At 52.2% G+C, this 24,300-nt stretch overlaps 2 protein-coding genes across 10 annotated transcripts in view; one reads left to right on the plus strand and one right to left on the minus strand.

Annotated features, from left to right (window-relative positions):
- Positions 1 to 14,524, minus strand: part of GALNTL5 (polypeptide N-acetylgalactosaminyltransferase like 5) — a 125,660-nt gene extending 111,136 nt beyond the window's left edge. For 2 of the 4 annotated variants that reach the window (XM_049715175.1, XM_033408370.2), the window contains exons 1-2: positions 14,013 to 14,524; positions 9,438 to 9,513 (exon numbers count right to left, since the gene is read on the minus strand). The gene's annotated coding sequence lies outside the window, so the exon portion shown is untranslated. Of the gene's footprint in view, positions 1 to 9,437; positions 9,514 to 13,522 lie in introns of all 4 variants that reach the window. The other 2 variants (XM_033408368.2, XM_033408367.2) reach the window with 2 other exon arrangements.
- Positions 14,525 to 14,542: 18 nt separating this feature from the next.
- Positions 14,543 to 24,300, plus strand: part of PRKAG2 (protein kinase AMP-activated non-catalytic subunit gamma 2) — a 277,321-nt gene continuing 267,563 nt past the window's right edge. For 4 of the 6 annotated variants that reach the window (XM_012537262.3, XM_033408362.2, XM_033408363.2 and 1 more), the window contains exon 1: positions 14,543 to 15,308. In XM_012537262.3, the coding sequence (XP_012392716.1) occupies positions 15,195 to 15,308 (114 nt within the window). In that variant the 5' untranslated portion in view covers positions 14,543 to 15,194. The remainder of the gene's footprint in view (positions 15,309 to 24,300) is intronic. The other 2 variants (XM_049715163.1, XM_049715162.1) reach the window with 2 other exon arrangements.

The following is a 24,300-nucleotide window of genomic DNA, read 5'->3' on the forward strand; positions in this document are numbered from 1 at the left end:
ACGGGCCAGGTGGGGCACACGCCCACTGTCCGGGCGAGGAAGCTGAGGCAGGGGCGGCCCACGGTGCCGGCAGGGTGGGGGTGGACAGGGGGCCTCGAATCCAGGACCCAGCTTGCTGTGGGGAGGGGTCGAGGCAGTGTGTCAACGGCCGGCCGGCAGCGGAGGGGGCCGGGGCTCGCGGGCTCAGCATCTTCCTCACTGGAAAGGGGTGATTAGAGCAGAGGTCCTCCAAGTCCCCCGGGTTCTGACGCCCCGGGATCCTGTGACAAGGATTATTCTTACACACTCAGCTCACACGTCACAGGTCGGGATGAGTTCTTGGGGAGGCACCGTGCAGCCATCAGGCGCCACGAGGGCACAGCTCTCCCCGTGACCTGCCAGGTTTCACGGTGTGGCACGAGGGCCGCTAGTTCCGTGGCCTCAACTGGAGATGAGCCACATTGAGCCCTCATTAAAGTGGAAGCTTATGGGTATAAATGCAGCTGTGGCAACGTCTGATGCAAATTTACATGTGGAACGGGTCCCCCTGTCTGTTTTTCCTGCATTAATTTTCACGTGGCAAGGTCTGGAATCTAATTTTCTTTTTCCGCTGAGAGCTGCTAAAGGACTTGGGGAGCTTGAGGCTTGGGTGGGTGTAAATTCTGCTCAAATCTCCAACTGACTGTCTTCTTGTAGTTTTTGCTTTAGTCCGGCTGGTCAAATCACAGACGGTCAAGGCCTTTGAGACAGAGAGACTCCCGACATTCACGACAGAATGCGGCAAAGCTGCTGTCCGTCTAGAGTTGGAAGATGGATGCAGTTGGGTCCCAGACAGCTGGTTTTGTACGAGGCCTGCAGCCCGGAGGTCTGGCTGCTGTTCCAGGCAGGCCCTAAAGACCGTGTGTTGAGGCCTGCTGTGTGCTCGACTCTGAAGTTGGAGGTTGACTCCAAAAAAATTAAGTCAGTCTTGAAAAAATACAACAGATAAACCTTTTGGCAAACAATAGGAAGCAGCAGTTGCCTAAAATCTTTTTTTTTTTTTTTTGCGGTACGCGGGCCTCTCACTGTTGTGGCCTCTCCCGTTGCGGAGCACAGGCTCTGGACGCGCAGGCTCAGCAGCCATGGCTCACGGGCCCAGCCTCTCCGCGGCATGTGGGATCTTCCCGGACCAGGGCACGAACCCATGTCCCCTGCATCGGCAGGCGGACTCTCAACCACTGCGCCACCAGGAAGCCCTGCCTAAACTATTTTTATGGAGCAAAGTAAGATATACAAGCGCGTCCAACAAGGTGGTTTATCGTTAAGTGCTAAGGGGCGTGGCACAGCCCATAAGTGAGGGCCTGGGCTGAGCGATAGGGCTCCAACATGTCTCTCTGGGGACACAATTCAACCCACACAGCCTGCTTATGGTCACAGAGCCCATAAGAACCCACTGTGGCCCAAGACCAGCCGTAGCAAGGGGCACTTACAGTCATCCCACCCTCCCTCTTCTTCATCCCCCTAAGACAAGAGGCCCAAGGAACCACGGGGCAGCTGCTCCCCAAACAAGCACAGAGAGGTGAGCTTGTGCGGTACAAGGCGGGATGCGGTGGCCATGGAGGTGACACCCAACTCTCCTTCCAAAGGACCTGGGCCAGAGGCACCCCTGATGGACGGCTCCAGACCCCCCCACCTCGGGGTCTCCACTGCGTTTGTCCCGAGGCCACGCTTTCCCCAGGCTGTCCCCACTGAGTGACAGAACATGTGGGGTTCTAGAGCTGCCCGTCCCTGCTGGTCAGTTTTCCTCTGACTGCTGACTTTTGCTTGGAGACTCCCCAAATGGTCTGGTCAGACTTTCTCAGAACCGTGTGGCCTGAGGCTTTTCCCACCCAAACCTGCCTTCCCACCCTCCGTCCACAGGTGTCAGACCTACACCTGGTCTGAGGCTCTCCCCGCCCGCCCCTGCTCGTTGCCCTGTATCCTTCGCAGGCATTTCCCCCCTTACACCTCTTGCGTGTCTAATCCCGTCTTGGCATCTACCTCCCCAAGGATTCCAACAGAAACAGGAGCCTCTGAAGTTGTCCGTTTCTTTGTACGAAAGGGAGAGAGAGAGATGAACTGAGTAATCTCTGGGATGCTAGTAATGCCGCCTGAGACAGATCCCGTTTTTCATTAATAAGGGTCACAGACAGCAAAATTCACAGGCTATTGAGATGCGGACAGAGACTGTGATCAAGGAATTTCACTTTGACCTGCAGCAGAAATTCCCACTGGTTTCTTTATGTGCCTCTTCTACATACTAAGGATTTTGCTTGGTACTTTCACAAATATGCCATCATGTTTACTCACATTGAGACTTTTTGCTCTTTGCACCTCACAAACTGGCCCTAAATTAATTTTAAAAATAGTTCCCAAATATTTGAGGCATGGGAAAATCATTAGACTAAATATAGAGCTTCCCAATGGACTATTATAATACCATTATTTGTGTCTGTTACCTCGCTCTCAAGGAGAGTGGAAGAGTGATGGAATACAAGGCAGGGTATTTTGTGATCTCATGTAGCCCTAGGACCAGCCATTTTGTGAATCTGAATTTACAAACAGAAAGAGATATTAGGATTAAAAAAAAAAATGAGGATGTGAGTAAACCAGAGGAAAGTAGGTTCTTTTGCATCAGATCTTAGAAATTCTCTGAACTAGCAATCTGACCATTTCTATCAGCTCAACAACCTTGTTTTCTTCTCATTACTCAGTCCATCCCCTAGCCTGGAGGTATCTGGTTACAGTACCACGGAAGTTTAACCAAAAATAAAGAGAACTGAATTATGCCTGTCAAAGCAAATGACCAGCATATACTTGATGGTGCTGGGTCTTAGCTTCTGTAATCACTACTTTTTTCTTGCTCAGGTAACTTGAAAAATTACTAAGGGACATCAATAATCCCAGTCATCAGTATACTTTAATCAGGCTTTCTCCAATTACAAAGGGAAAACTTCTCCTCCTATAGAAGATTTACGTACTCCAATTCCATAAACACCCATCATAGATCCTCATCTGAACCCCCATAGTAACAAGAATACCCAATGCCTCTGCTTGAGTTGAGCCTCTGAAAATGGCCCTGGCAACCCACAAGCACTGTTTGGAGTGTTACAACTGCCGAGACTTGCCTTCCTGCAGATACTCAGAATGGGCTTGGGGATATATACCCTGGGGCTGCAGGCCCTCTGAGAGATCCCAGGTCATGAGGGCCAGGGCTACCTGACCACAACGAGGAACGTGTCAGGGGTGGCCGAGGGGCAGAGAGGTTGTGCTGTGACAGCTAAGTAACAGGTACTGGTATTAGTTACAAACGCTGCTTACACAGCCTTCCTTTGCTCCCCTCCTCCCTTCCTGCCTCTCTTTTCCTCTCCTCACCTTGTTCTACAAAGAATAACCTACAGGGGGACCAAAACAATACAACAAGATTAAGTTAATTAAAAGTGAGAAGTCTGTCAGTGAGGACTCTTGCCTCGCAAGAGACAGAAATCCAGCTCTATCTTAAGAAAAGACACAGGGAGAGGGAGGAGGAACTGGTCTTAGGGACAATGGGGACCAAGGCTTCCATGTTCTCCCCATCCTACTTCTCTCTCAGTGCTGTGTTCAATCTCTCAGGCTACTGTCCTTCAATCGGGGTCAGCTCCAGTTAGAATCCCAGGGAAGGGCTCTGATTGGCTGCCCAGGACCACTCCCCCAAGAGGGTGCTTATGATTGGCTGAGCAGGTGGGCAGGGACCAGAACACTGAGTCAGAGGGGCTGCCTCTACCCCCTCAGCTGCCCCTGGACCTATGGCAACTTTGGAACAGTGCTTCTGGGAAATGAGCTCTCCTCTGGGGTGGACGTCACCTCTGAGGGCAGGCCAGATGGACTTGAGAGGGTTACAGGGCGTGTGCCCAGGAAATTATGGACTTTTTGCAATTTTCCAGAGGAATTCAGGAAAGCAAACAGCACTGACCGTGCCACTGCCATGTGCCTGCTTTGGGGACTGACATGGAGAAAAGAATGGAACTTTTTTTTTTTTTTTTGAGGCTTTAACGTTTTTAATTAGGAAAAGACTGAATCTGAAACTATAATGGTTCAATCTAAAGCATCCCTTTTTCAAGTGGAGTCAATTTATGTAAAATATTTTTTCTTGTCTATAAAAAACAAACTGAACAGTATTTTGATTATGAGGAAATACAGACATGTACTTCATAAAGGAAATAGGATGCTATCTATCATAAAAGAAATAGGATGCTCTTTCCCTTCCCCTCTTGCATCTCCCATGCATGGGGCTTACACTCTCCCAGGCATTCTAATGCCTGCATTTCGAGGTGGTTAAAAAGTTGCCTGCAGGGCTTCCCGGGTGGCGCAGTGGTTCGGAATCTGCCTGCCAATGCAGGGGACACGGGTTCGAGCCCTGGTCTGGGAAGATCCCACATGCCGCGGAGCAACTGGGCCCGTGAGCCACAATTACTGAGCCTGCGCGTCTGAAGCCTGTGCTCTGCAACAACAGAGGCCGCGATAGTGAGAGGCCTGCGCACCGCGATGAAGAGTGGCCCCCGCTTGCCGCAACTAGAGAAAGCCCATGCACAGAAACGAAGACCCAACACAGCCATAAATAAATAAATAAATACATTAAAAAAAAAAAAAAAAAAAAAAAAGTTGCCTGCAGACACTCCACCAGGGAGTGGCAGAGGCAGGTCTGACTCCAGAGGCCGTGCTCCTCCCACCTCCCTTCCCTAAATATGACCGAAAACCCTAGTAGCCATAGAAAAACAAATCGATAGAACAAACTATACAAAAAGGAGCCAATCTTGCATGAAAAAAGGGCAAGATAAATGAAGCCAAAAGGTCAATAAATAGACTGGGAAGAAACGTTTGCAACCCACAGTACTGACAAGGGGCAAATTTTTGCAATATATATGAAGGGTTCCTACAAAAAGACAAGGCAGGAGAAAGGACAAAGAGCACAGACAATCACAGAAAGGGAACCCTGAAGGAAATACGAATGTACAAAGCCGTGTTCATCCTCATTCATAACATGAAAAAGGCACAGTAAAACTCCAATGAGACACTATTTTCACCTAACAGGTTGGAAAGTATCACAGAGTTAGAAAATATACTGTATTGGAGAGGGCCTGGGCAGACAGGCGTGGGCATACACTGGTGGTGGGAGCGAAGACCACTCAACCTCTGAGAAGGACCAATTTCCGGCCTATGGAAATGAACCAGGTACAGACGCTCTGCCCCAGCAGCTCCCATCACGTGCCCTCAGACCCCTGCCAAATGTGTGAAATGACGTACGTGCGAGCCAGCCCTGGAAGCGGCCTAAATTTCCATCAGGAGGGGACAGCTCAAATACACCTAATGTAATAAATAATAAATCATAATCACGACAAATCGTGTAACGTTTATACAACGGGAGAGTATGCGGCCGTTCCCAAGGACGACGCAGCTCCCTGTCAGCAGATACGCACAAGCCTCCAGACGCGTCCCCAAATTAGAAGCCACACACGGTGCTCTCCCACTTGTGGGGGGAAACGTCTGCACGAGCCACCCTCCCGCTCTCCTGCGGGAGGCTGCACACCTTTCCCCTCTCCTCAAACCTCCCACACCTCTCCCTCCATCCGCTGGTGGCATCGTTTCCTATCCCTGAGGAAACCTGAAGTGGTCAGGAAGACCCCACTCCCTGCCCGCAGGCCCACGTCCTCCCTCTGCCCCTCCTGTCCCACGATGGGCTGTCCTCTACTGGCACGCCTCACCCCTCCGGTCTGCCCCAGGATTTCGCTACTGAAGTTTCTCCTTCTCTTTTCTGCATCCTCGATTCCTTCCCCTGACGGTGACAGGGTCATGACACTGGCAGATGAACATGCTGTAACATCCCCCTCCTTAAAAATGAGACAGCCCTCTCCCGACCCACATGCCTCTCTTGCACTGCCCCGTTTCTCCGCTCCCCTGTAAGCGAAGCTCCCGGGAACAGCCGTCCGCTTTGTGCCACGTCCACTGCCCTGTCCCTTGTGAACCCGCTCCACAGGGCTGCTGCCCCGGCCACTCCTCGCCCATGTCAAGGCTGCCGGGGGCTCCATGTCACCAAACCCCACGGTCATCTTTTTTTTTTTTTTTTTAAACTTTTTTAAAAAATTGAAGCATAGTTGATTTACAATGTCATGTTAGTTTCCGGTGTACAGCAAAGTGATTCAGCTATACATATACCATGTATCTATTCTTTTTCAAATTCTTCTCCCATTTAGGTTATTACAGAATATTGGGCAGGGTCCCCGGCGCTAGACAGTAGGTCCTTGTTGGTTATCCACTTTAAATATAGCCGTGTGCACCCGCGGTCATCCTGAATACTCTTGTCACTCACAGAGCACCTACTACTCCTTCCCTCCCCAGACACTCGTCTGGTGGTCTCTGGATCCACCTCTCCTGGCTGTCTTCCTAATTCACGGCTGCTCCTTCGTGGACCCTTTGCTCACTCCTCCTTACCTCCCCAACCTCTGCCCGGGGTGGGGTCACTGGTGCAGTCCTGACACCTTCTCTTTGCTGTCTACACTTGTACCTGGCTCTCTTCGCGTTTCATGGCTTGAAATGCCAGCCTTTGGTCGATGACTTCCAAATGCATATCTCCAGCCAGATGTCTCCCCTGTCGCTCTGGGATTTTCCCTCAGGTGTCTGGGTATCCTACAGGCATCTCAGATTCACTACAGCCAAAAGCAGACTCTCTACCTCCCAGCCCCTCCCGGGAGACGGGATCGTTCCACTTGCTCAGGCCCAAAACTTCAGAGCCACACAGGGCACTCTTTTCTCTCAGACTCCACATCCAATCTATCCGCAATTCTGGGGATTCTGTCTTCAAAATATATTTGGAAGCAACTACTCACCACCCTGCCGCTCCCCCCGTGGTCGGAGCCACAGTCGTCTCTGGCTTGAATGGCAGCGATAGCTCCACACTATGCTGCCCGGCTCCCTACTTTCACTCTACAACCTGTACACATGACGGCCGGGCTGACCCTTAAAAACTCAAACTCAACCTTGTCCTTCTTCTAGTTGACATTATCCCACCTCACTCAGATAAAAGTCCCCAAACACTAGTCCACCTGTCCTCTTGCCACCTCTGGCCACACTGCCCTCCAGACCCTTCCTAGCAGCCTCCTCCCCAGCTCTGCACCTCGTTCAGCCCCTTAGAGCCGCCAGATTTCTGCTCAAATGTTCAGGGTCAGAGCCCTAGTCGGGGTGGCCTGGCAGAAGCTGGGCCCGCGGAGGGAGGGTCTGTCTGGTGGAGTGGGAGCCACAGGGGAAAGAAACACTGCAAGATGCTGCCCCAGGAAAAACAAGGGAAGACGAAATCCCTGGGGTCCTTCCTCTTCCACTCCTCCAGACCCCCGTCTCCCCGACTGTCTCCCACTGGCCAAACCTGGCCAGACACCAGTTGGCCAAAGATCCTGGGACTGCAGTTCCTGGCAACACAGAGCAGGCAGGACAACAAACATCTGAGAGCAGAGGCAATGACCCCCCAAAGAGCACCCCCACTAGAAAGAGCAAGTCTCCAGACAGGCTGAAAAATCAGTCCCTGGTGAAGGAGTGATTAAACAACACAATGCTCTAGCTGTATCCGTTCTTAGACTTGCAACGATAAACAAAAGATTTGGAACCAGCGATCCTGTCCTATGGAGATGTAGGGTCTCCTTGAAGCTCGGCTACAAAGAGCTGCTCTCCCGGCCTTCTAACCACGAGAGTCACAGACAATGCGTCGGCCTCAGCGAGTGTGCCCTGGAGTCTTGGCTGTGAGCCCGCACTGCCCCAAGCCTGCACTGCATGCCAGGGCTTTGGGAGAAGCTGGTGCACCCACCTCCACCAGATGCTGGGAAGTCCTGGACCATGGGTGAATACGCTACAATGGCAGGAAAATGTTCTCTCAGGCTGGTCAAAGAACAATGAACACTGTGATTACACCTTATTTTTTGACCTAGAGGGTAAAGAGCCACAATGAGCGGGGAGAGGAAAAACAAGCCGGGCCTCCGGCACTGTGATGCTCTTGGGAGTGTGTGTTGCAATGAACTAAAATGAGCTGACGCACAGCGTTTTAGTCAGAAAATCTCTCTCTCCCCATCCTCTCCCAAGAGCTCATGCAATTCTTAGGAGTTATATTTAGGAACATTTTACAAAGTGCTGTTCTGACCCACATGGCACAGGGAGGGTTGTCAAAAACCACTATGTCCTTGAGAGCCTACTGCCTGTCCGTCCAGAGCCCTTGAACGGAGCCTCTTGTGGGCTCTGTCTGTGCACCAAATGGGCACTTATCAATTACAGTATAAAGTGCTAAGGTACAAGGACGGGAATAGAGGTTAGCAAGGTCGAGCATGGGTTTAACTCTGGGTGTGGCTGGGCCCTCGTGGGAGGGACACTCTGAGAGCCGGGATGACAACTGTGCATGTTCAATGGGGCTCAGAGGTCAGCAGACCCAAGTCTGTACACACCTACAAATCCAGGACAGGACCTGGTGCTCTGCTCCCCAAACGTGGCCAATCCCTAGGAACTGTAAATATATTTTTTCTGGAATCTTGTTGAAAAGCTGTAACTGGCATTCTTTTTTTTTTAAGTATACCTTTCAGCACTTTTTTTTTCCTTTGGCCACACCACACAGCATGCGGAATCTTAGTTCCCTGACCAGGGATCGAACCCATGCCCCCTGCAGTGGAAGCGCGGAGTCTTAATCACTGGACCGTCAGGGAAGTCTCTGTAACTGGCATTCTCAAGGCCAGGTCTGGACATCAGCTGCAAGTCACACAGAGGGATGGTAACGACGGTGCTGGTAAGCGCCCTCCCGTACAAGTTCACGTTCAGTTTGAACGGCAATATATGAACTTTGGGCCCAGTCTAACAACCAAAGTAATTTTATTCGTTGGGAAATTACTACAATTAATGTGCAATATTTAATCACGTCTGAAATAGACGGGTGAGAGGTCAGGAAGTCAGTCATGAGCCATTGTCAGATAACAGTGGTACGTGTTCCAAATTTCCCAGAGTTCCTCTGTCTGCTTCTGGCACGTTCAAAGCTCAGAACTAAGTTGAGAACCAACAGACACAGACCTCTAGTCAAATCCTGCAGCCCAGGGAGCCCAAACCCATTACCCGGATGGGAGGTTATGCAGAGCAGCCATTGGTGGAACCAAGGACTTTCCTCCCAACTAATGCTGTTTCTGTGTTGATCACCCTCAGTCAAGGAAGGGAGCATAACGGCTGGGATTACCTATCCTTTTATTTAGCAAACCGACCCCTCCCCCTGCCCAGTGCTGGGTGGCCACACAGACCCTGCTTGCTGAACCTGTCATTCTTTAGAACTGCCGGGTGTGCGTGCAGACACAGAGCTGATCAAGACAGCAGGCTACTCTCCAGAGAAAAGATGGGAATGACAAGTCTGCCCTTGGGAGAGTATTGCCACAAGAGTTTACCTTTACCTTAATCCAAAGTACTTCTTAGATTCCATGATCGCGACTGCCTCGTGGTCAACTGGTGCTATGGGTGAAGAGCAATCTGGAACACAGAGAGAGAAGTGGCTTGCGTGGGTCCCCCCCCCACCCAGAAAATCAAAAGGGACCCAGGAAAGGGCTGTCAGGAGAGGTGCTGGTCCGGAGCACCTGCCTCCACTTCCCCCCATGGATGGGTATTCATGGTTCCATTTGCACCAGGGAGCACAAGCTGTCACAAGGTTACACAATCAGTGGCCAAGTTTAAAGGGAGATAAAAACCGGAATGTGACCCTCAGTCTGGTTTTCATGATTAGATAACACCCTCTTCGCTTGATAGCACACGAGCTATCAGAGCGTTTACAGAGTCGAGTCCAAGCCTCATGGTTTCCTTGTCCCAAGAGTTGCTTTCTTGCACAGAATTGAGTCGCTGGTGTCCTGACTACATAGACCACTGTTTTCCCCTCAACTCTATGTCACAGGCACAGAGACCAAGGCTGCTAAGATGTTCAATCATTTGTCCAAGGTCACCCTGACAGAGGTTCCTCAATAATGCTGTCAGCCTTGTGCAAAGCTTTTCAAAAGGAGGGGCCACATTTTTTAAATGTCATTCCAGAGGACACAACAAATTAAGATCAATGGACAGAAGTTAAATGGATTACAAAGCACTCTGACAGCTAGTCTCAGTTTCCCTCATCTGTAAAATGCCTAGGAGAGTTTTCTTAGGGGATTTTAATAGAAATTAGGTAAGATAATTAATATGACCTACCTAATATAACGTCTGGTATGTAACAGGTAATCAAAAAGTTAATTCCTTTCTTCTTCCTGACAGTGGAACATATCACCACTGAATACAGGAATTCACCAGACACAGATGTCTCTCTACAGACCCTTGTTCGCCAAGATTCCTTCTAACTGTAACATTCCAAGTTTACAGGGCAGACTTTAAATCTATGAGCGCAGCACAAATTCTAAGACTTTCTAAGTTGTCAGTGCTCTACTAAGATGACTCATGGTTTCCACAGTCATTTTCATTTATATGGGATATTAATAGACAAAATGGGAAAAAAAAAGGGGGTGGGTGGGTAGGGACTAGTTAATCTAGAAAACTAGGCTAAGTGAAATTCATCCTGTAAATTCTTAATCCAGGGTTTCATTTATGTTGACTGTTGTACTCTGTGTATTTCACTTCTCTACCAGATTGTAGGTCCTCAGTGCAGCATTTTAAATGGTCTTCTCTGAATGAAGTGCTGCCCTGGCTGGGAAAGAGCTGGCACCATCACAGTGCACCAGTGTGATGACCAGGAGCCCTGGCGGGTACATCCAATGTCCAGGGGATGTTAGTCTGGGGCGTTAGTGGTGGTATAGCAATTACACCAACACATGCGTGGTATAAAACAGGGTTAATAACATCCTCTCCCACAGATGTATTGAAACACCCCAGCAATGGCACCTAGTAGGTGCCCTATATCAGTAACTCTATGAGGAGCCTAGACAAATGATGCCCCAAATGGACACATCTTCAAAACACCCCTTTCCCCTGAGAACCTCTGTCTTAAACCATCTGTGGGGAAGGACCAGGGGTCTTTTGTTTGCTTGTTTGTTTTAAATGCTCAGTTCATCGCGAAATGATACTTTTGAAAGGTTCAATTAAAAAAGGGACTCCTAGAGCAGTAAAATTACACAAAAAGGTACAAAATACAATCGGGACAAAACACACGTCCCCATTAAAGAGGCCTTAGAAATCTTCTAAATGCCATCCCACTCCTCTTACAGATGGCAAAATTGCTCACAGCCACACCGCAGATCAGCGGCAGTGCTGGGAGAGGACTGAACTCATTCTCTTGGAACGTGGAAGCTGGTTCCCTGACAGCCCACGGTCCTGACTAAACCCTACTTCTCATCCTTCCATCAATCAGAAGGACAGGGCCACACTAGGGTGAGGCAAAATGAGGCCCTTGCCCTGGGTGTGAAAGTTAAGGAGTTGCCCCCAAATCAGTCATGAAGATAAATAATATTTCAATGCAATATTTTGTATAGGCAAGGCTATGCCGTGATAACGAATAAATATCAAAATCTCAGTGGCTTTAACCCAATTCAATCAAGTCCAATTCAAGTTGAGTTGCCCTCCTCCATCTTAGTGGGTGCCACCTGAAACACGTGACCTCCAAGATCATGTGGTCTCCAAGATCATGGTGGGAGGGGAAAAGGGAAATGGGGCAGACATACTAACTCTTCACTGCTTGACCCAGAAATACTACCACTAATGCTACTCGCATTTCATTGGCCAGAATTAATTACACATTCCTATCCTAACTGCCAGGGCACTGGAAAATGTAAACAATCATATAGATATTTGGTGACCACTAAGAGCCTCTGCTTGATTTGGGGGGAAAAAATTATATCTATAAACTTCATTTTATACCCCCCAAAAAATCATAATTTTACATAAAGACGGGATTGGTAACAGTGCTAAGCTGAGCAATATTGGAGCCTGAGGCAAAAGGCAAATTCAGTAACGCTGTCTTTATTCAAAATTTTTCTATTTTGTTCAGCATATATTTGATTGCATTAGTTTTGCAAAGGGAGTCAGGGCATTCAGAAACAGGAGACGTCAGGGGTCATTACAGAGATGCTGTGGCTTGGGCATGTCACATTTAGCTACTCGCTAACTGTGCAGGGACTTCCCTGGTGGTCCAGCGGTTAAGACTCCACGCTTCCAATGCAGGGGGCCCGGGTTCGATCCCAGGTCAGGGAACAAGATCCTGCAGGCCGCAACTAAGAGCTTGCATGCTGCAACTAAAAGATCCCGCGTGCTGCAACTAAGATCCAGCGCAGCCAAATAAATAGATAAGTAAATATTAAAAAAAAAAAATAACTCTGCAGCCAGGTGAAGGAGAGAAGGGGTTTCGGAGGGCATCCCAACGCAATGTGTCCCCTCCATTCTAAGACTTCACTGCTTGGAAGATATATGATCAATGTATTAATATTTTTTCAGAAGGAAAAAAAATGGCTGGTAAACTTCTGACCCCATCTATAAGAAACACACAAATTAAAAAAAAAAATTAACATGTGGAACCCCCAAAAAGGAGAGGACTCTTGAAATGCAGGCAATATGGTAAAATGTTTTGATTTAAGATTCCCAGGCAGTAAAGTCTGCACTCCAACAAAACAAACTCAGAAAACAAATGAATCTTATTAATGAATGATCAGGCATATTTACTCAAATCAACTGACAAAAGTACGTATTCTAACAATCGCTAGACGAGGCCCTTCAACCATGACAGGCCTCAGGCAAAGCGTTCAGTGTGCCCTTCAACCATGACAGGCCTCAGGCAAAGCGTTCAGTGTGCGAAACAACAGCGGCTTCCTCATTCTGAATCCGTCCCAGAAGGGGCCTCCCAGTCGCTCCCGGACTTGCCCTCCTGGTTCTCCATCTCTCCTTTTCAAACCCGTTCTCAGGAAATGGAGTGATTTGGATGCCTTGGCAAGTAATCATTGGGGATTAAAACATCAAACTGAAGAGATGAAATTTAAATGACGGTTGGGGGGTCATTTTGAATGAGTAAGGGTGGGCTTTATACCACGTCACATAGGCTGAAGGTCCACCCTTTTCTCCTTCTAACCAGTGTTTCTAGCATTTAGTGAAATAATGCAGTCAGTCTCCCTGAGTCTCCTGAAATCCTCCTGCTGGCAGCCAGTTAGAAAAAGGTCAAAGCAAGAAATTCCACCCCTGTGGGGCAGGGATGGCCACTGGGTTTTTGAAGCCAGGTGCGGTCCCCTCCAGAGCACTGCGACCTTCTGTCCAGAAAGCACTACTCCGGGACCAGGAGGGTCTTGAGTCTGGCTCCATTCTGGACTGGAGAGCCGGGAGAAGGAGGAAGGCAAACCCACCAGAAACCCACCCCTCTAAACCGCGGCACCACCCAGACCGCAGGAACTCGGACTGGAGAGGGAAACAGGGAAGATGGCTGAACCAGGGTTCCTCCTGGCTGGGTGGGGGGCACCGCCTAAGGGGCGGCCCTGAAAGCGGGCTCACCCTTCTCCCCAGGAGAGAACTGTGCATATCTCCGCACCTGGACAGGAGTGAAGGCCACCTCCTCACAGACCCCAGGGCGTTCCCAAAGCGACCTGTGTCCCGTTCTTTCTCGGGTGGCCTCCCCGCCCCACCGATTCCGGGGAGCAGCAGCGCTGACGTCAGCATTCAGGTTGCTCGAGTGACTTTGGGGGCCACTCTATCCTCAGAACCTAGAGCAGGAGCGGAGGCGACTCCCGACCGAGCACTCACCTTACTCCCAGCCAGGCAGGCAGGGGGCTGGGGGGTGAGGGTCGCGCCATCCTGGGGCCCACCTCGGCGGGTGGGGGGCGCACCGCCACCCGGGAGAACGCCCCACTGGCCCTTGGCTACGGGCGGTGCCAGACGGGCAACGCGGTGGCTGAGACCGTGGCAGCACTTGGGGGACTCGCGCGGGGTTTACCGCCCTCTCCTCCACCTTTTCTTCCGCAGTCTTAGGAACCCCGCGTTCACGGCGGCGCCGGGTTGCTGACTCCGCGCCCGACACTTACCGCCGATCCCCTGGTGAACCTAAGCAAAGCCGGGTGGGGTGGGGTACGGCGGGGTGGGGGTAAAAACCCGCACTCCGCCCGCTCTCATTGCGCATTCAGGTCCGCACGCCGGGGGGGAGGGCCCCGCGCCGCGGTTTTCCGAGAAGCACGTGCGGGTCAGCGCGCATCCCACAGAAACCCGCGCTTCCGCCGCGGCCGGGTCTGCGGGGCACAGGGCGCGTGTGCGTGTTTCAGGGGGTGAGGCATAAACAGACACTGGGGGACGACATGAGTCAGGAATCATCTCGGAGCGAGTCCCGCGCCGCCGCGGCCGCAGGGGGCGGCGGGGGTCGGCGGGCGGAGCGGGAGGGCGCGCCGCACGCCGCGCACTTCCTGTTCGAGGCACGCCGCCGTCCACCGCCCCGCGAGCCTGCGTCGGTGCCAGGCCCGGCCCTTCGTTGACCCCTCGGGCCCCCGGGCCGCGGCGAGGCGGCGGCACGGAACGGGCGCCTGCCCTCCGCTCCCCGCGGGGCTCCCGCACGCCCTCCGGCCGGCAGGGCGGCCGCCAGAACTCGTGCTCGCAGTCGAGCCTCAGCCCAGTTGCGAAGAGTGTTAGCGCTTGCACCTCCTCTTCCCCTCCTCCCTCCCTCCCTCTCGCCCAGAAAGGAGGACGGACCTAGTTCCAGGCTGCGGGCTGGTTTATTCTCCGGTGGAGGGTCATATAAACATACAAACTGTCTGGCTCTCGCCAGTTTTTCCACTTAGGCATAGGCATAGGAGGGCTGCTTCACAAATTGCCGTGTTTAATTGCACCTGCCTTTCTGATTACCTCTGGGAATCTGTGGGAGGAGCCGAGAGGGTGGAAAATGTTGCTTCGCTTTGCAAAAGGAAGAAAACTTTGTCACCCAGTGGGAGACCTCTGCCACGCGTAGCCCGGCGAGAGACCAGAACCAGGACAGCCTTTGGCTTTGATTTCGCATCCGAAGAGCCCGTAGGAGGAAGAGGACACGTGAACTCGGCGCTCCCGCCGACCGCCACCCCAGCTCCACCTTCCCTCCCCGCGGAAGTCCCCACGCGGTGTCTTCAGGGTGCAAGGACAGTAAACAGCGCGTGCGGCTCGCGGCCGACGGCTGGGGCCGGACTGGGAAGGAGAGGACCGAATTCCAGGAACGAGTCACCCGGAATTAACTTCTGGTTAAAGTTATGGGAAGCGCGGCCATGGACACCAAGAAGAAGAAGGATGTTTCCAGCCCCGGCGGGAGCAGCGGCAAGAAGAACAGCAGCCAGAAGCGGCATTCGCTGCGAGTGCACATTCCGGTGAGTCCCACCCCGCCGTCCCCGTCCCCCCACCCTCGCGTCGCTCCGACCCGGCGCGGAAGCGGTTAACGCGGGACGCCCCGCGCGCGCCGTGCGTGCCCCTCCTGTCACTTCGGGCGGCTTGGGGAAGGGTGGAGGCGCAGGGCCGAGCTGGGCCGCTGTGCCCGGGCTCCATCTCTCTTCCCACCCGCGTGCGAACGGGGCTCGGCGACCGTCTGCGGCGGGGGCGGGAGCTGCGGGGCGGGCTGTGCGCAGCACGGGATCCCGCCGGGTGCGGGCGCTGGGGCGGGGGCGGAGGGGCGGTGCGTAGCGTTGTTTTGTTGAAAAAGGACAGTGTGGACTGCGCTCCGGAGAGGTGGAGCCGCGCGCCGCAGCCCGAGACTGAGGGGAGGGGCAGTGGGTGGGGACAGCGGGGGAGGGGGGCGTTGGCTGTGTAGCTGCGCCCTCAAATGGACACTCCCTGCTCCCCAGTTTCCCTCGGGTGACTCTGGGCCGGGGGCTGGAGACTCCTCTGCAGCCGGCCCCTTTGCCTGACCCTGGGAGCACCTTTCAGGCCCTTGGGGGCTCGGGACTGCCTAAGGCGTGCAGGGCCCTCGCGAACTTCAGCCCTGGCCACGCCGGCAGCCGGCCCGGACTTTGGCGACATCGATCGGTCTGCTGCTTGACTTTGTCCAGCTGGAGGGAGCGGCGGGCGGGGTCGTGCGCCCACCCTGCGCTTTGCCTGCCCAGGTAGCCCGTGGCCCCCAAAGCCTTCCCTAGCCTCCCCGTGGGGGGACGTGCGGCGCAGCCCTTACCTGCACCGGAAGGAAACCCCCAACTGGGTCACACCCCCCAACCTTCACCAACCAAGTAAATACACACACACACACACACACACACACACACGCACACACACACGCACACACACACACACACGAGGGCTCCATGGAAAATGCAATTTTGATCACAGATGAGGGTCTTGGGCACAGGTTGGGGGTGTGCGGTGAGTCCCACCCTCCAGGGCTGTCTCCGATGACACTTGTTAAAGACACCTCCTTAAAGCTAATCCTTCCTGACAGCAGCATGGGGCCTGGGGGAGGGCAGCTGGTCACGCACTTTCTGCTGCGAACCTCCTTAGGCACTTCACTCCTGTGTTCGTTGACCGCAGTTCCTCCTTCCCAGGCCTGTGTGCACACATTGGCCAGGAAGGGTAGGGAGCCCCGGGAGCCCCAGACACCTGATGGGTACTTTAGGGAGCAGCCCCAAGTGGCGAAGGGTGGCCAGCCCTCCCTGGCAGGGGAAAGCTCAGGGAGCAGGTGACTGGACCCCTGCCTGCTGTGTGACCACCAGGGGGATGACCCAAATATGCAGGAATAAGCATTCCTTTGAGTAAACATTCTATATGAAAATGAGATATTCCTGTTTACATTGCTAATGTGAGACATTTTAAGCCATGTTTGTAAATAAAAAGTTAGACACGGGCTTCCCTGGTGGCGCAGTGGTTGAGAGTCCGCCTGCCGATGCAGGGGACGCGGGTTTGTGCCCCGGTCCGGGAAGATCCCACGTGCCGCGGAGCGGCTGGGCCCGTGAGCCATGGCCGCTGAGACTGCGCGTCCGGAGCCTGTGCTCCGCAACGGGAGAGGCCACAACAGTGAGAGGCCCGCGTACCGCAAAAAAAAAAAAAAAAAGTTAGACACAGGTACTCCTGACCTCCCTCGGCAGTCGTCGCTTGGCTGAGCCATTTAACCCCTCAGCTTCTCCCATTTGTCAAACAGATAATAATTCTGCTTCGCGTACCTTTCAGGGATGTTGAAATAAAATAACCCCTGAGAAAGCTCTTACTAATACAAAGTGTTATATGAATGCATGGCTATTACATCTACATCGGAGCACCTAATTTAAAAGAGAGAGAAAAGAAAATGACATTGCCCAGTGCCCAGGCCATATCGTATTTACGTTTGGTGAGGGTCTCAAAGAGGAGTATGTGTGGGGTGCTCTCCAGAGGTGGTGTAGGACAGAATCCAGAACCCGGAAAGGGAGCGCGCGGCCAGGCTGTGAAAGCGGAAAAGCCACGGTATAGTCAGAATACTCCGACTCGCCTTCCTGCTGCTGGTGATGTCTTTGGCTGATTTAGACAACGTTCTTGGCGTGATGCAGCCCTTACAGAAGGTTCTGTTCACTCAATTATTCCACGACACGTGTGCTGTGCTGCTTGATGGGGAGATCCAGGGGGGAACGAGAGGGGCTCTGTCTCCACTCTCACAGGGCTTGCGTTTGCTGGGGGGGGGTGGGGACCGAGGGGGTCTTCTCACTAACCAACTAGTAATTACCTGTTGATCCTTGTGCTGGGCTGGGTGAGAGTTACACTCTAGCTGGGAAAATACAGCACTCAGACAGATGTTAGCAGATGACCCAAGGGCACAAGGTGACCAGTGCAGGCAGTACCTGCTTTCAGAGGGGAGAGAAGGGAGAGGCGGCAGTACATAGACATGTTCAGAGAGGCATTAGACCCGGAGGTGGTAGGCAGGACAGAGACATGGCAGGGGTTACCCCTGCCAGGGAACCAGCTTGAGCACCCCCATGGAGTCGGGGAGTTGGAGGACTGCTTCCAACTCCAGGGAAGAGCCCCTTTTCATGGAAGAAAGCGTTCGAGAATCAGAGTAATCAGAAATACATCAAGGTCAGATCAAGGAGAGCCTTGAGGTTGGATCGCATGATTTAGCAAATAAAAATACTAAATGCGGGCTTCCCTGGTGGCGCAGTGGTTGAGAGTCCGCCTGCCGATGCAGGGGACACGGGTTCGTGCCCCGGTCCGGGAAGATCCCACGTGCCGTGGAGCGGCTGGGCCCGTGAGCCACGGCCGCTAAGCCTGCGCGTCCGGAGCCTGTGCTCCGCAACGGGAGAGGCCACAACAGTGAGAGGCCCGCGTACCGAAAACAAAACTAAACTAAATGCCCAGTTAAATTAGAATTTTAAACAATGAACAACTTCTTAGTATATGAATGTGCCAGGCACCATTTGGGATAAACTTATACTAAAAAATACCCATCGTTATCTGAAATCCCAGTTTAACTGGCGTCCTGTATCTTCTCTGGCTGCCCTCCCTGGAAGGTAGGCCCGGGGATGAGGATGTCCCCTGAAGCCACTGAGAAGCTGCAGTAGACGCTGTTGGTGCCCTGCCCTGTGTGCCCGTAGCCCACCCAGCATTCTCCACAACCTTGCTGGACAGCTCCGCTCCACACCACAGTTCCTCACTGTGTCTTTCTTGCTCCTGAAGGAACCCTCCTGAATAGGGGCAGTTTGTTCAGCCTGAGTACAGGCTGGGATGGAAATGCTGGGATTGGGATGATGCCCTAAGGGGCAACCCTCAGGCAGGGAGGGATGCAGGTGGGACTGTTCCCCAGCCTCCCTGTCCCTGGGGTTGATGGTTCTGACATGGGCTCTGTAGGATGTCTCAGAGGGTCGCAGCAGGGCCCAGCCCCCGTTGCCCACAGTGGTGGTCTGATCATCAATAATGCACCCTTTCTGGTTGTTCTGACTTCCCTGCCTCACTTGCCCTGCTCCCTGGGATAAATGACTGAATCTAAGTTGTTGTCTCACTGTTTTGGGCCCGGGGGAGGGGGGGGGGTGATTTAAACTAAGAAGCAATTAAAGGTGATGAAAACGATGCTTTGTGAGAACTCGCTAGCCTGGTGGCGGCACGCGCCAGGACATTCGGGATTCTAGAGAGTGACTCCTGGAGGACACTGTGGCCTGGCGGTCCCGTGGGTGGGCTCATTCGGTGGCGTCCAGTGCCACTCACAGTGGTGAGGCCTCCTGGGACCTCCAGTGTCCAAGCAGCTTGTCTTTTTACTGAATTGGACTGTGTCCTTTTTGGACACGATTGGACTCTGTCTCCACCCCCGTATCTGGTGCATGAACAGAACCATGACCAAGGATGTTGGGGGAAGTCGTTGCAAACCTTCATCCTAGGCTCTGATTATCTTTAACCATCTTCACGCTGCCTTCCTACCAATAGCGCCTGCTGTGCCATGAGACACCAGAAAAGAGGAATCAATTTTAGGGGATACACTAGGGACTTGGGTGACAGCGGGTAGTGGAGACCCAGAGTTACTAACTAAGGTAATTTATTCATTGAATTCTATCGTAGGGAGAATGGCCCTTGGGCCTAATGGAGGGTGTAACCTTGCTTGATTTTAATCTCAGCTTGGATCACCTTTATGGGAAACCATCTCGGATCTTGTCAGGGGAAAGAGGAGAGAGAGGAGGGGAGGGGAGGGGAGGGGAGAGGAGAAAGGGGAGGGGAGAGGAGAGAGGGGAGGGGAGGGGAGGGGAGAGGAGAGAGGGGAGGGGAGGGGAGAGGAGAAAGGGGAGGGGAGGGGAGGGGAGAGGAGGGAGGGGAGGGGAGGGGAGGAAAAGGAAGAGGAAAGGCTGAATGCAGGTTCCTTTGGGGTTGCACTGGGCCTTTAAAAGTAGTGAGATGGGCGTAGTGTTCAGAGTCCTGGTGAGTTGGCACCTCGCCTGGGTTCTCTTTCCTCAGCCTTCATCTGTACGGTAAAGTGGGAATAATAATCAAGGTGGTGGGAATGCTTTTAGAAAATACCTCATTAGAAGTCTAGCTGTGTGTGGCGATCTGCTAGCACTTTGCCAGAGAAGCCGTTGCTGGGAGTAAGCATGTTCTTTCCTCCTTTCTGTCCGAGAAAACTTATTTTCCCTATTAATGCTGAAATTCATGTATCTTAGACATATTTTAGTTGATGACTGTTGGCTGGGTCATTGACTGTATTGTTGGTCTCTGGAACTCTTCACAAGCCAGTGACAGAGCAGGAGACCAAGGGGGCAGGGAGGGCTTTGGAGAGAAGGACCCGCACAGGAGCCCGTGGGGACAGAGGCAGCTGGAGGGGGTCAGACTCGATCCGAGGTCGTGGCCCGATATTTACTGCTGGCAGAACGCACAAGTCCCCAGGCCTCTTGGGAGAGGTGCTCCAGAAATCCTTCACCATCCCTGGAGACAACCTAAAAATAGAGCTAGGGGCAGCTGCCGGTCCCAGAAGGTTGTGGAGACACAGCTTGGCTTGGGCCTGCCACTAGGGATGCCTTTGCTTGTGGTGTCTCCGGAGGGAGGCCTCACGCTGCTGGAGGCCCAGCGCCCTTCACCTTGGCGATGGGCCGGTGACCAGTAGCCTCCATCCAATCAGATCCGCTCTGCTAGGGCAGTGCATGGGGGGAGGGGCCATCGCCCGGATGTGGGTGGGGATGAGAGCTGCCTTTCTGCCCCCAGGGACTGGAGGACCCAGTGACAGCAGTGCTCACTGCCCAATACACCATCGAAACACCCTGGACTGAAGCCTCGGTGAAGAGAAAGGGGATGCCGGGTGGTACAGTGGGGGTGTCAGTTTTGACCTTGGCCTTGACCTTGGTCAGTTTGTACCACCTTGAGCAAGATTTGTTGGGTTAGGGTTTAGCGTAGTGTTGTTTTTTTCTTTTTCTTTTGTGTCTGGCTTTTTTTTTTTTTTTACATCTTTATTGGAGTATAATTGCTTTACAATGGTGTGTTAGTTTCTGCTTTATAACAGTGAATCAGTTGTACATATACATATGTTCCCATATCTCTTCCCTCTTGCGTCTCCCTCCCTCCCACCCTCCCTATCCCACCCCTCCAGGCGGTCACAGTACGGTAGATAGCTAGTGGGAAGCAGCCGCATGGCACAGGGCAGTTTTTTAAAGTGCAGTTCGTGGACCAGCTTAAGCAGAACCACCCGGTGTTTGTTTAAAATGTAAAATCCTAGGTCTCGGCCCAGAGCTGCTGAATCAGAGTCTCTGGGGAGTGGGATCTGTGGTTCTTTGTTTCTGGTAAGTTCTCCAGGTGACTCCTGTGCCTACAGGGGTTTAAAAAACAATTGATTTCCAACTGCCTCAGCGTAACACTGATCCGTTCTTCTGCCCCGGTGAGTTACTCCATCAATCTGTCCATCCACCCATCTAAGTATCCGTGTGTCTGTCCATCTATCCATCAGTCTATCATCTGCACTTTTTCAGCTGTCATTGAGAAGAGAGATCCTTGGCTGCTGTCAAACAAAGGTGGAATATTTCTGGCTCCCAAATAAAGATGAATGTCCAGATAGGCCCCCAGCCTGAGTAACCCAATGTGAACCAGCCTGTTAGGCCTCACTGCAGTGTGTCTTGACTTAGCCCTTCCGTGGTTTGGTGCATCTTGGGTGCCCTGAGCACAGGTTCTTAGTTGCTGCGTAGCATATAGGATCTTCCCAGACTAGGGCTCGAACCCATCTCCCCTGCACTGGCAGGCGGATTCCCAACCACTGCGCCACCAGGAAAGCCCTCTTGTGCTAAATTCTTAAAAGAAGTGATTGTGTGAATCCTTCTACGAAAAAACAAAGATTTTATATATGTATGTATCTTCACGAGTTTTGCAAAGGTGCAGAAGTGTTTTTCCTATAGCTCTTTCTAATAATATTAACCCTCAATAAATGTTAAATCGAAAATAGGAACCTATAACTTAGTAAAAGGTGTCTAAGTTGATGTGGCATTTGAATATCTACAGGAGAAATCTGCAGAAGGGCCCAGAGTATGATACTGGGACCTTCAGGAGTCAAGGTACTCAGTGGTAGAGCCCCCGGAACTCTCCTGTGGCTCCGGGGTTTATAAATGAGGCCTGGATGCCCCTCTGCAGCTCGCAGAGCACGGCTGACAGTGCGTGGGCTTCCTGCAGCGTGGGCATTGCACACTGGCTGAATGCCAGTTAAACACAGTCCAGTGCTGGGCTGTGGGGGGTTGGGCAGGCAGAGAACAGATTTAGGGGTCCCCTTCCTTGAAGACTCTACCTGCAGACCATGCACAGACCAACGCGGACCAGCTCACGTAGTGATCTAAGCAGAGCACATTCAAAACACGTGGATTTGCAGAATCACGTCCAGTGACTTTGGGCGTACATGCAGGCTGGATTCCGTCTCATCCTCTTGTCCCCACTTTACAGATGGCCCAGCTGAGAACAAGTACGTTCCCCATTTCATGGTTGGGTGACACTTTATTCAAGTCTAGCCTCTGCTGCCCTGTGCCCACTCTCCCCCAGGACCTGTCTGTGGAGGGTCCAAGATCCTTGTGTAAACCAGGCTCTGAACACTGCATAGTGGCCTAATGATATATGCGACCATTTACATTCGGGATCATTATTGCACCAAAAGGACGTCGCTAGCTGAGGTTCCAGAAGCAGAAGCAGCAGCCCAGTATAGTGTGTGTTCAATGTTATATCTTTCCACACATCATAAACTCTGGTTCTCAGTGCTTCACAAGTATCTTTCCCTGCCTGTTTTCTTTGAACTGCCCTTCCGAAATAAAACCCAGCAAAACTATTCTGTTGCTGATCTGCACTCAGGGGTTTCCCTTTAGACCAAAGTATGACTCAGGAAAGGACTTGGAAGCACTTCTTACTTGCCAAGGGCTTTTCACCTGCTCACACTTCCTTCACTTAACTTCGACATCAGTTGTGTCCTCTGAAACCATCCAGACAAATAAATGTGCTCTTAAATGATGCTGTTTCTTGTCTAATTTCTTCTACTTTTCCTGTCTTGGTATATTCAGCTCACTGCCAGCGCTGTCTATTTCTGGGCACTATTTCACTTTTATGGGGCTGCTCAGGTCACCGAACAGGCCACAGACCCTTGGAAGAGCTGGGTTAGAATCCAGCCCTCTTTTCCCCCAGTCTCCTCCACCCACCCCCGCTCTGACCCAGAACAGTGATTATGAGTACATGTGAATGCCTGTGACTCCCAGTTCTTTCCAGACAGTAACCAGCCTGCTTGATATCCCAGGACAGCGAACCAAATGTCAGAATGTGGTCAATGTCTTTAAAATTTGGGACAGACAAAGGCCGATGAAGTGCTGCGCAGCCCAGTTGAAACAGTCCTTAATTTGCTTGGTCAATTGACCGTGACCTTGCTGTCAGATGGGCAGAGCCACATGGGAGTGAAGCTATACCCCCAAGGGTTAACCACAGGGAATTCTTAGAGACCCCACTGCAGGGTGTGTGCAGCTGAACCAGAGGAAATGGTTGAGGGTTAATCAGCCGGGCTTCCCCTCCAGCGGAGGAAGGTTTCTCACGTGTGACTGGTTTAGCCCTGCATCGGAATGGTTAACCCAAATCTCATCTCTTTGTTCTTCTACCTACGTTGAAAATAATTTGATCCCCATCCTTTCCTTCCTGTTGACAGGAAGCCCTACTCTGCCAACTCATGGCTTGTCACAGACCAATCAGATATCATCCAGGCTCTGGGGCTCATGCCAGGGCCTCTGTGTTTTGATATACTCTGACCTGGCAGCAAAGTTGCTGATGAATGTACAACAAAGACCAATTTGCTCTTGGTCACCCCAGGAGTCCAGCCTTTTTTCCATGCGGCTGAGGCCGGGTCCTAGCTGTGGGAGCCGTGCAGCCCTACCAGCCTCCTGCGGGGGCCCGGCGGGGACTCGGTGCAGAGCCAGGCGCAGGTGGCACTGGGGTGACCTCCGCTGGTGCTGGGGTTGCAGGAGTAAGGACACGACAGGGCCGGAATTTTAGGAAGTGGGGCCCCAACTACTCAGTTTGTAAAGAAGTGGAGAGCTAGGTTGCTGGGACCGTGTTTACAGTTGGCCACCTTTAGAGCTGGGACTGGGAAACCTGTCAGCTCATTTATGTCTGTTTCCCAGGTCCTGTGCTAGGTGTTGAGGATACAAAGGTGAATAGGGTCATGGGCTGAACTGTGTCCCCCAAAGCTATGGTGAAGCCCTAACCTTTGGTACCTGTGAACGTGACCTTATTTGGAAACAGGGTCTTTGCAGATGTCATCAGGTTACTGTGAGGTTAGGCTGGGTCCCTAAACCAGTATGACTGGCGTCCTTATAAAAAGTGGGAAATTTGGATACAGAGACACAGAAGGAAGATCACGTGAAGACAGAGGAGAGACTGGAGTGATGTTGTCGTAAGCCAGGGAACCCTGGGGCTACTAGAGACTGGAAGAAG

This window comes from Orcinus orca, chromosome 9, assembly GCF_937001465.1.
Source record: "Orcinus orca chromosome 9, mOrcOrc1.1, whole genome shotgun sequence".
Taxonomy (NCBI): Eukaryota; Metazoa; Chordata; class Mammalia; order Artiodactyla; family Delphinidae; genus Orcinus; species Orcinus orca.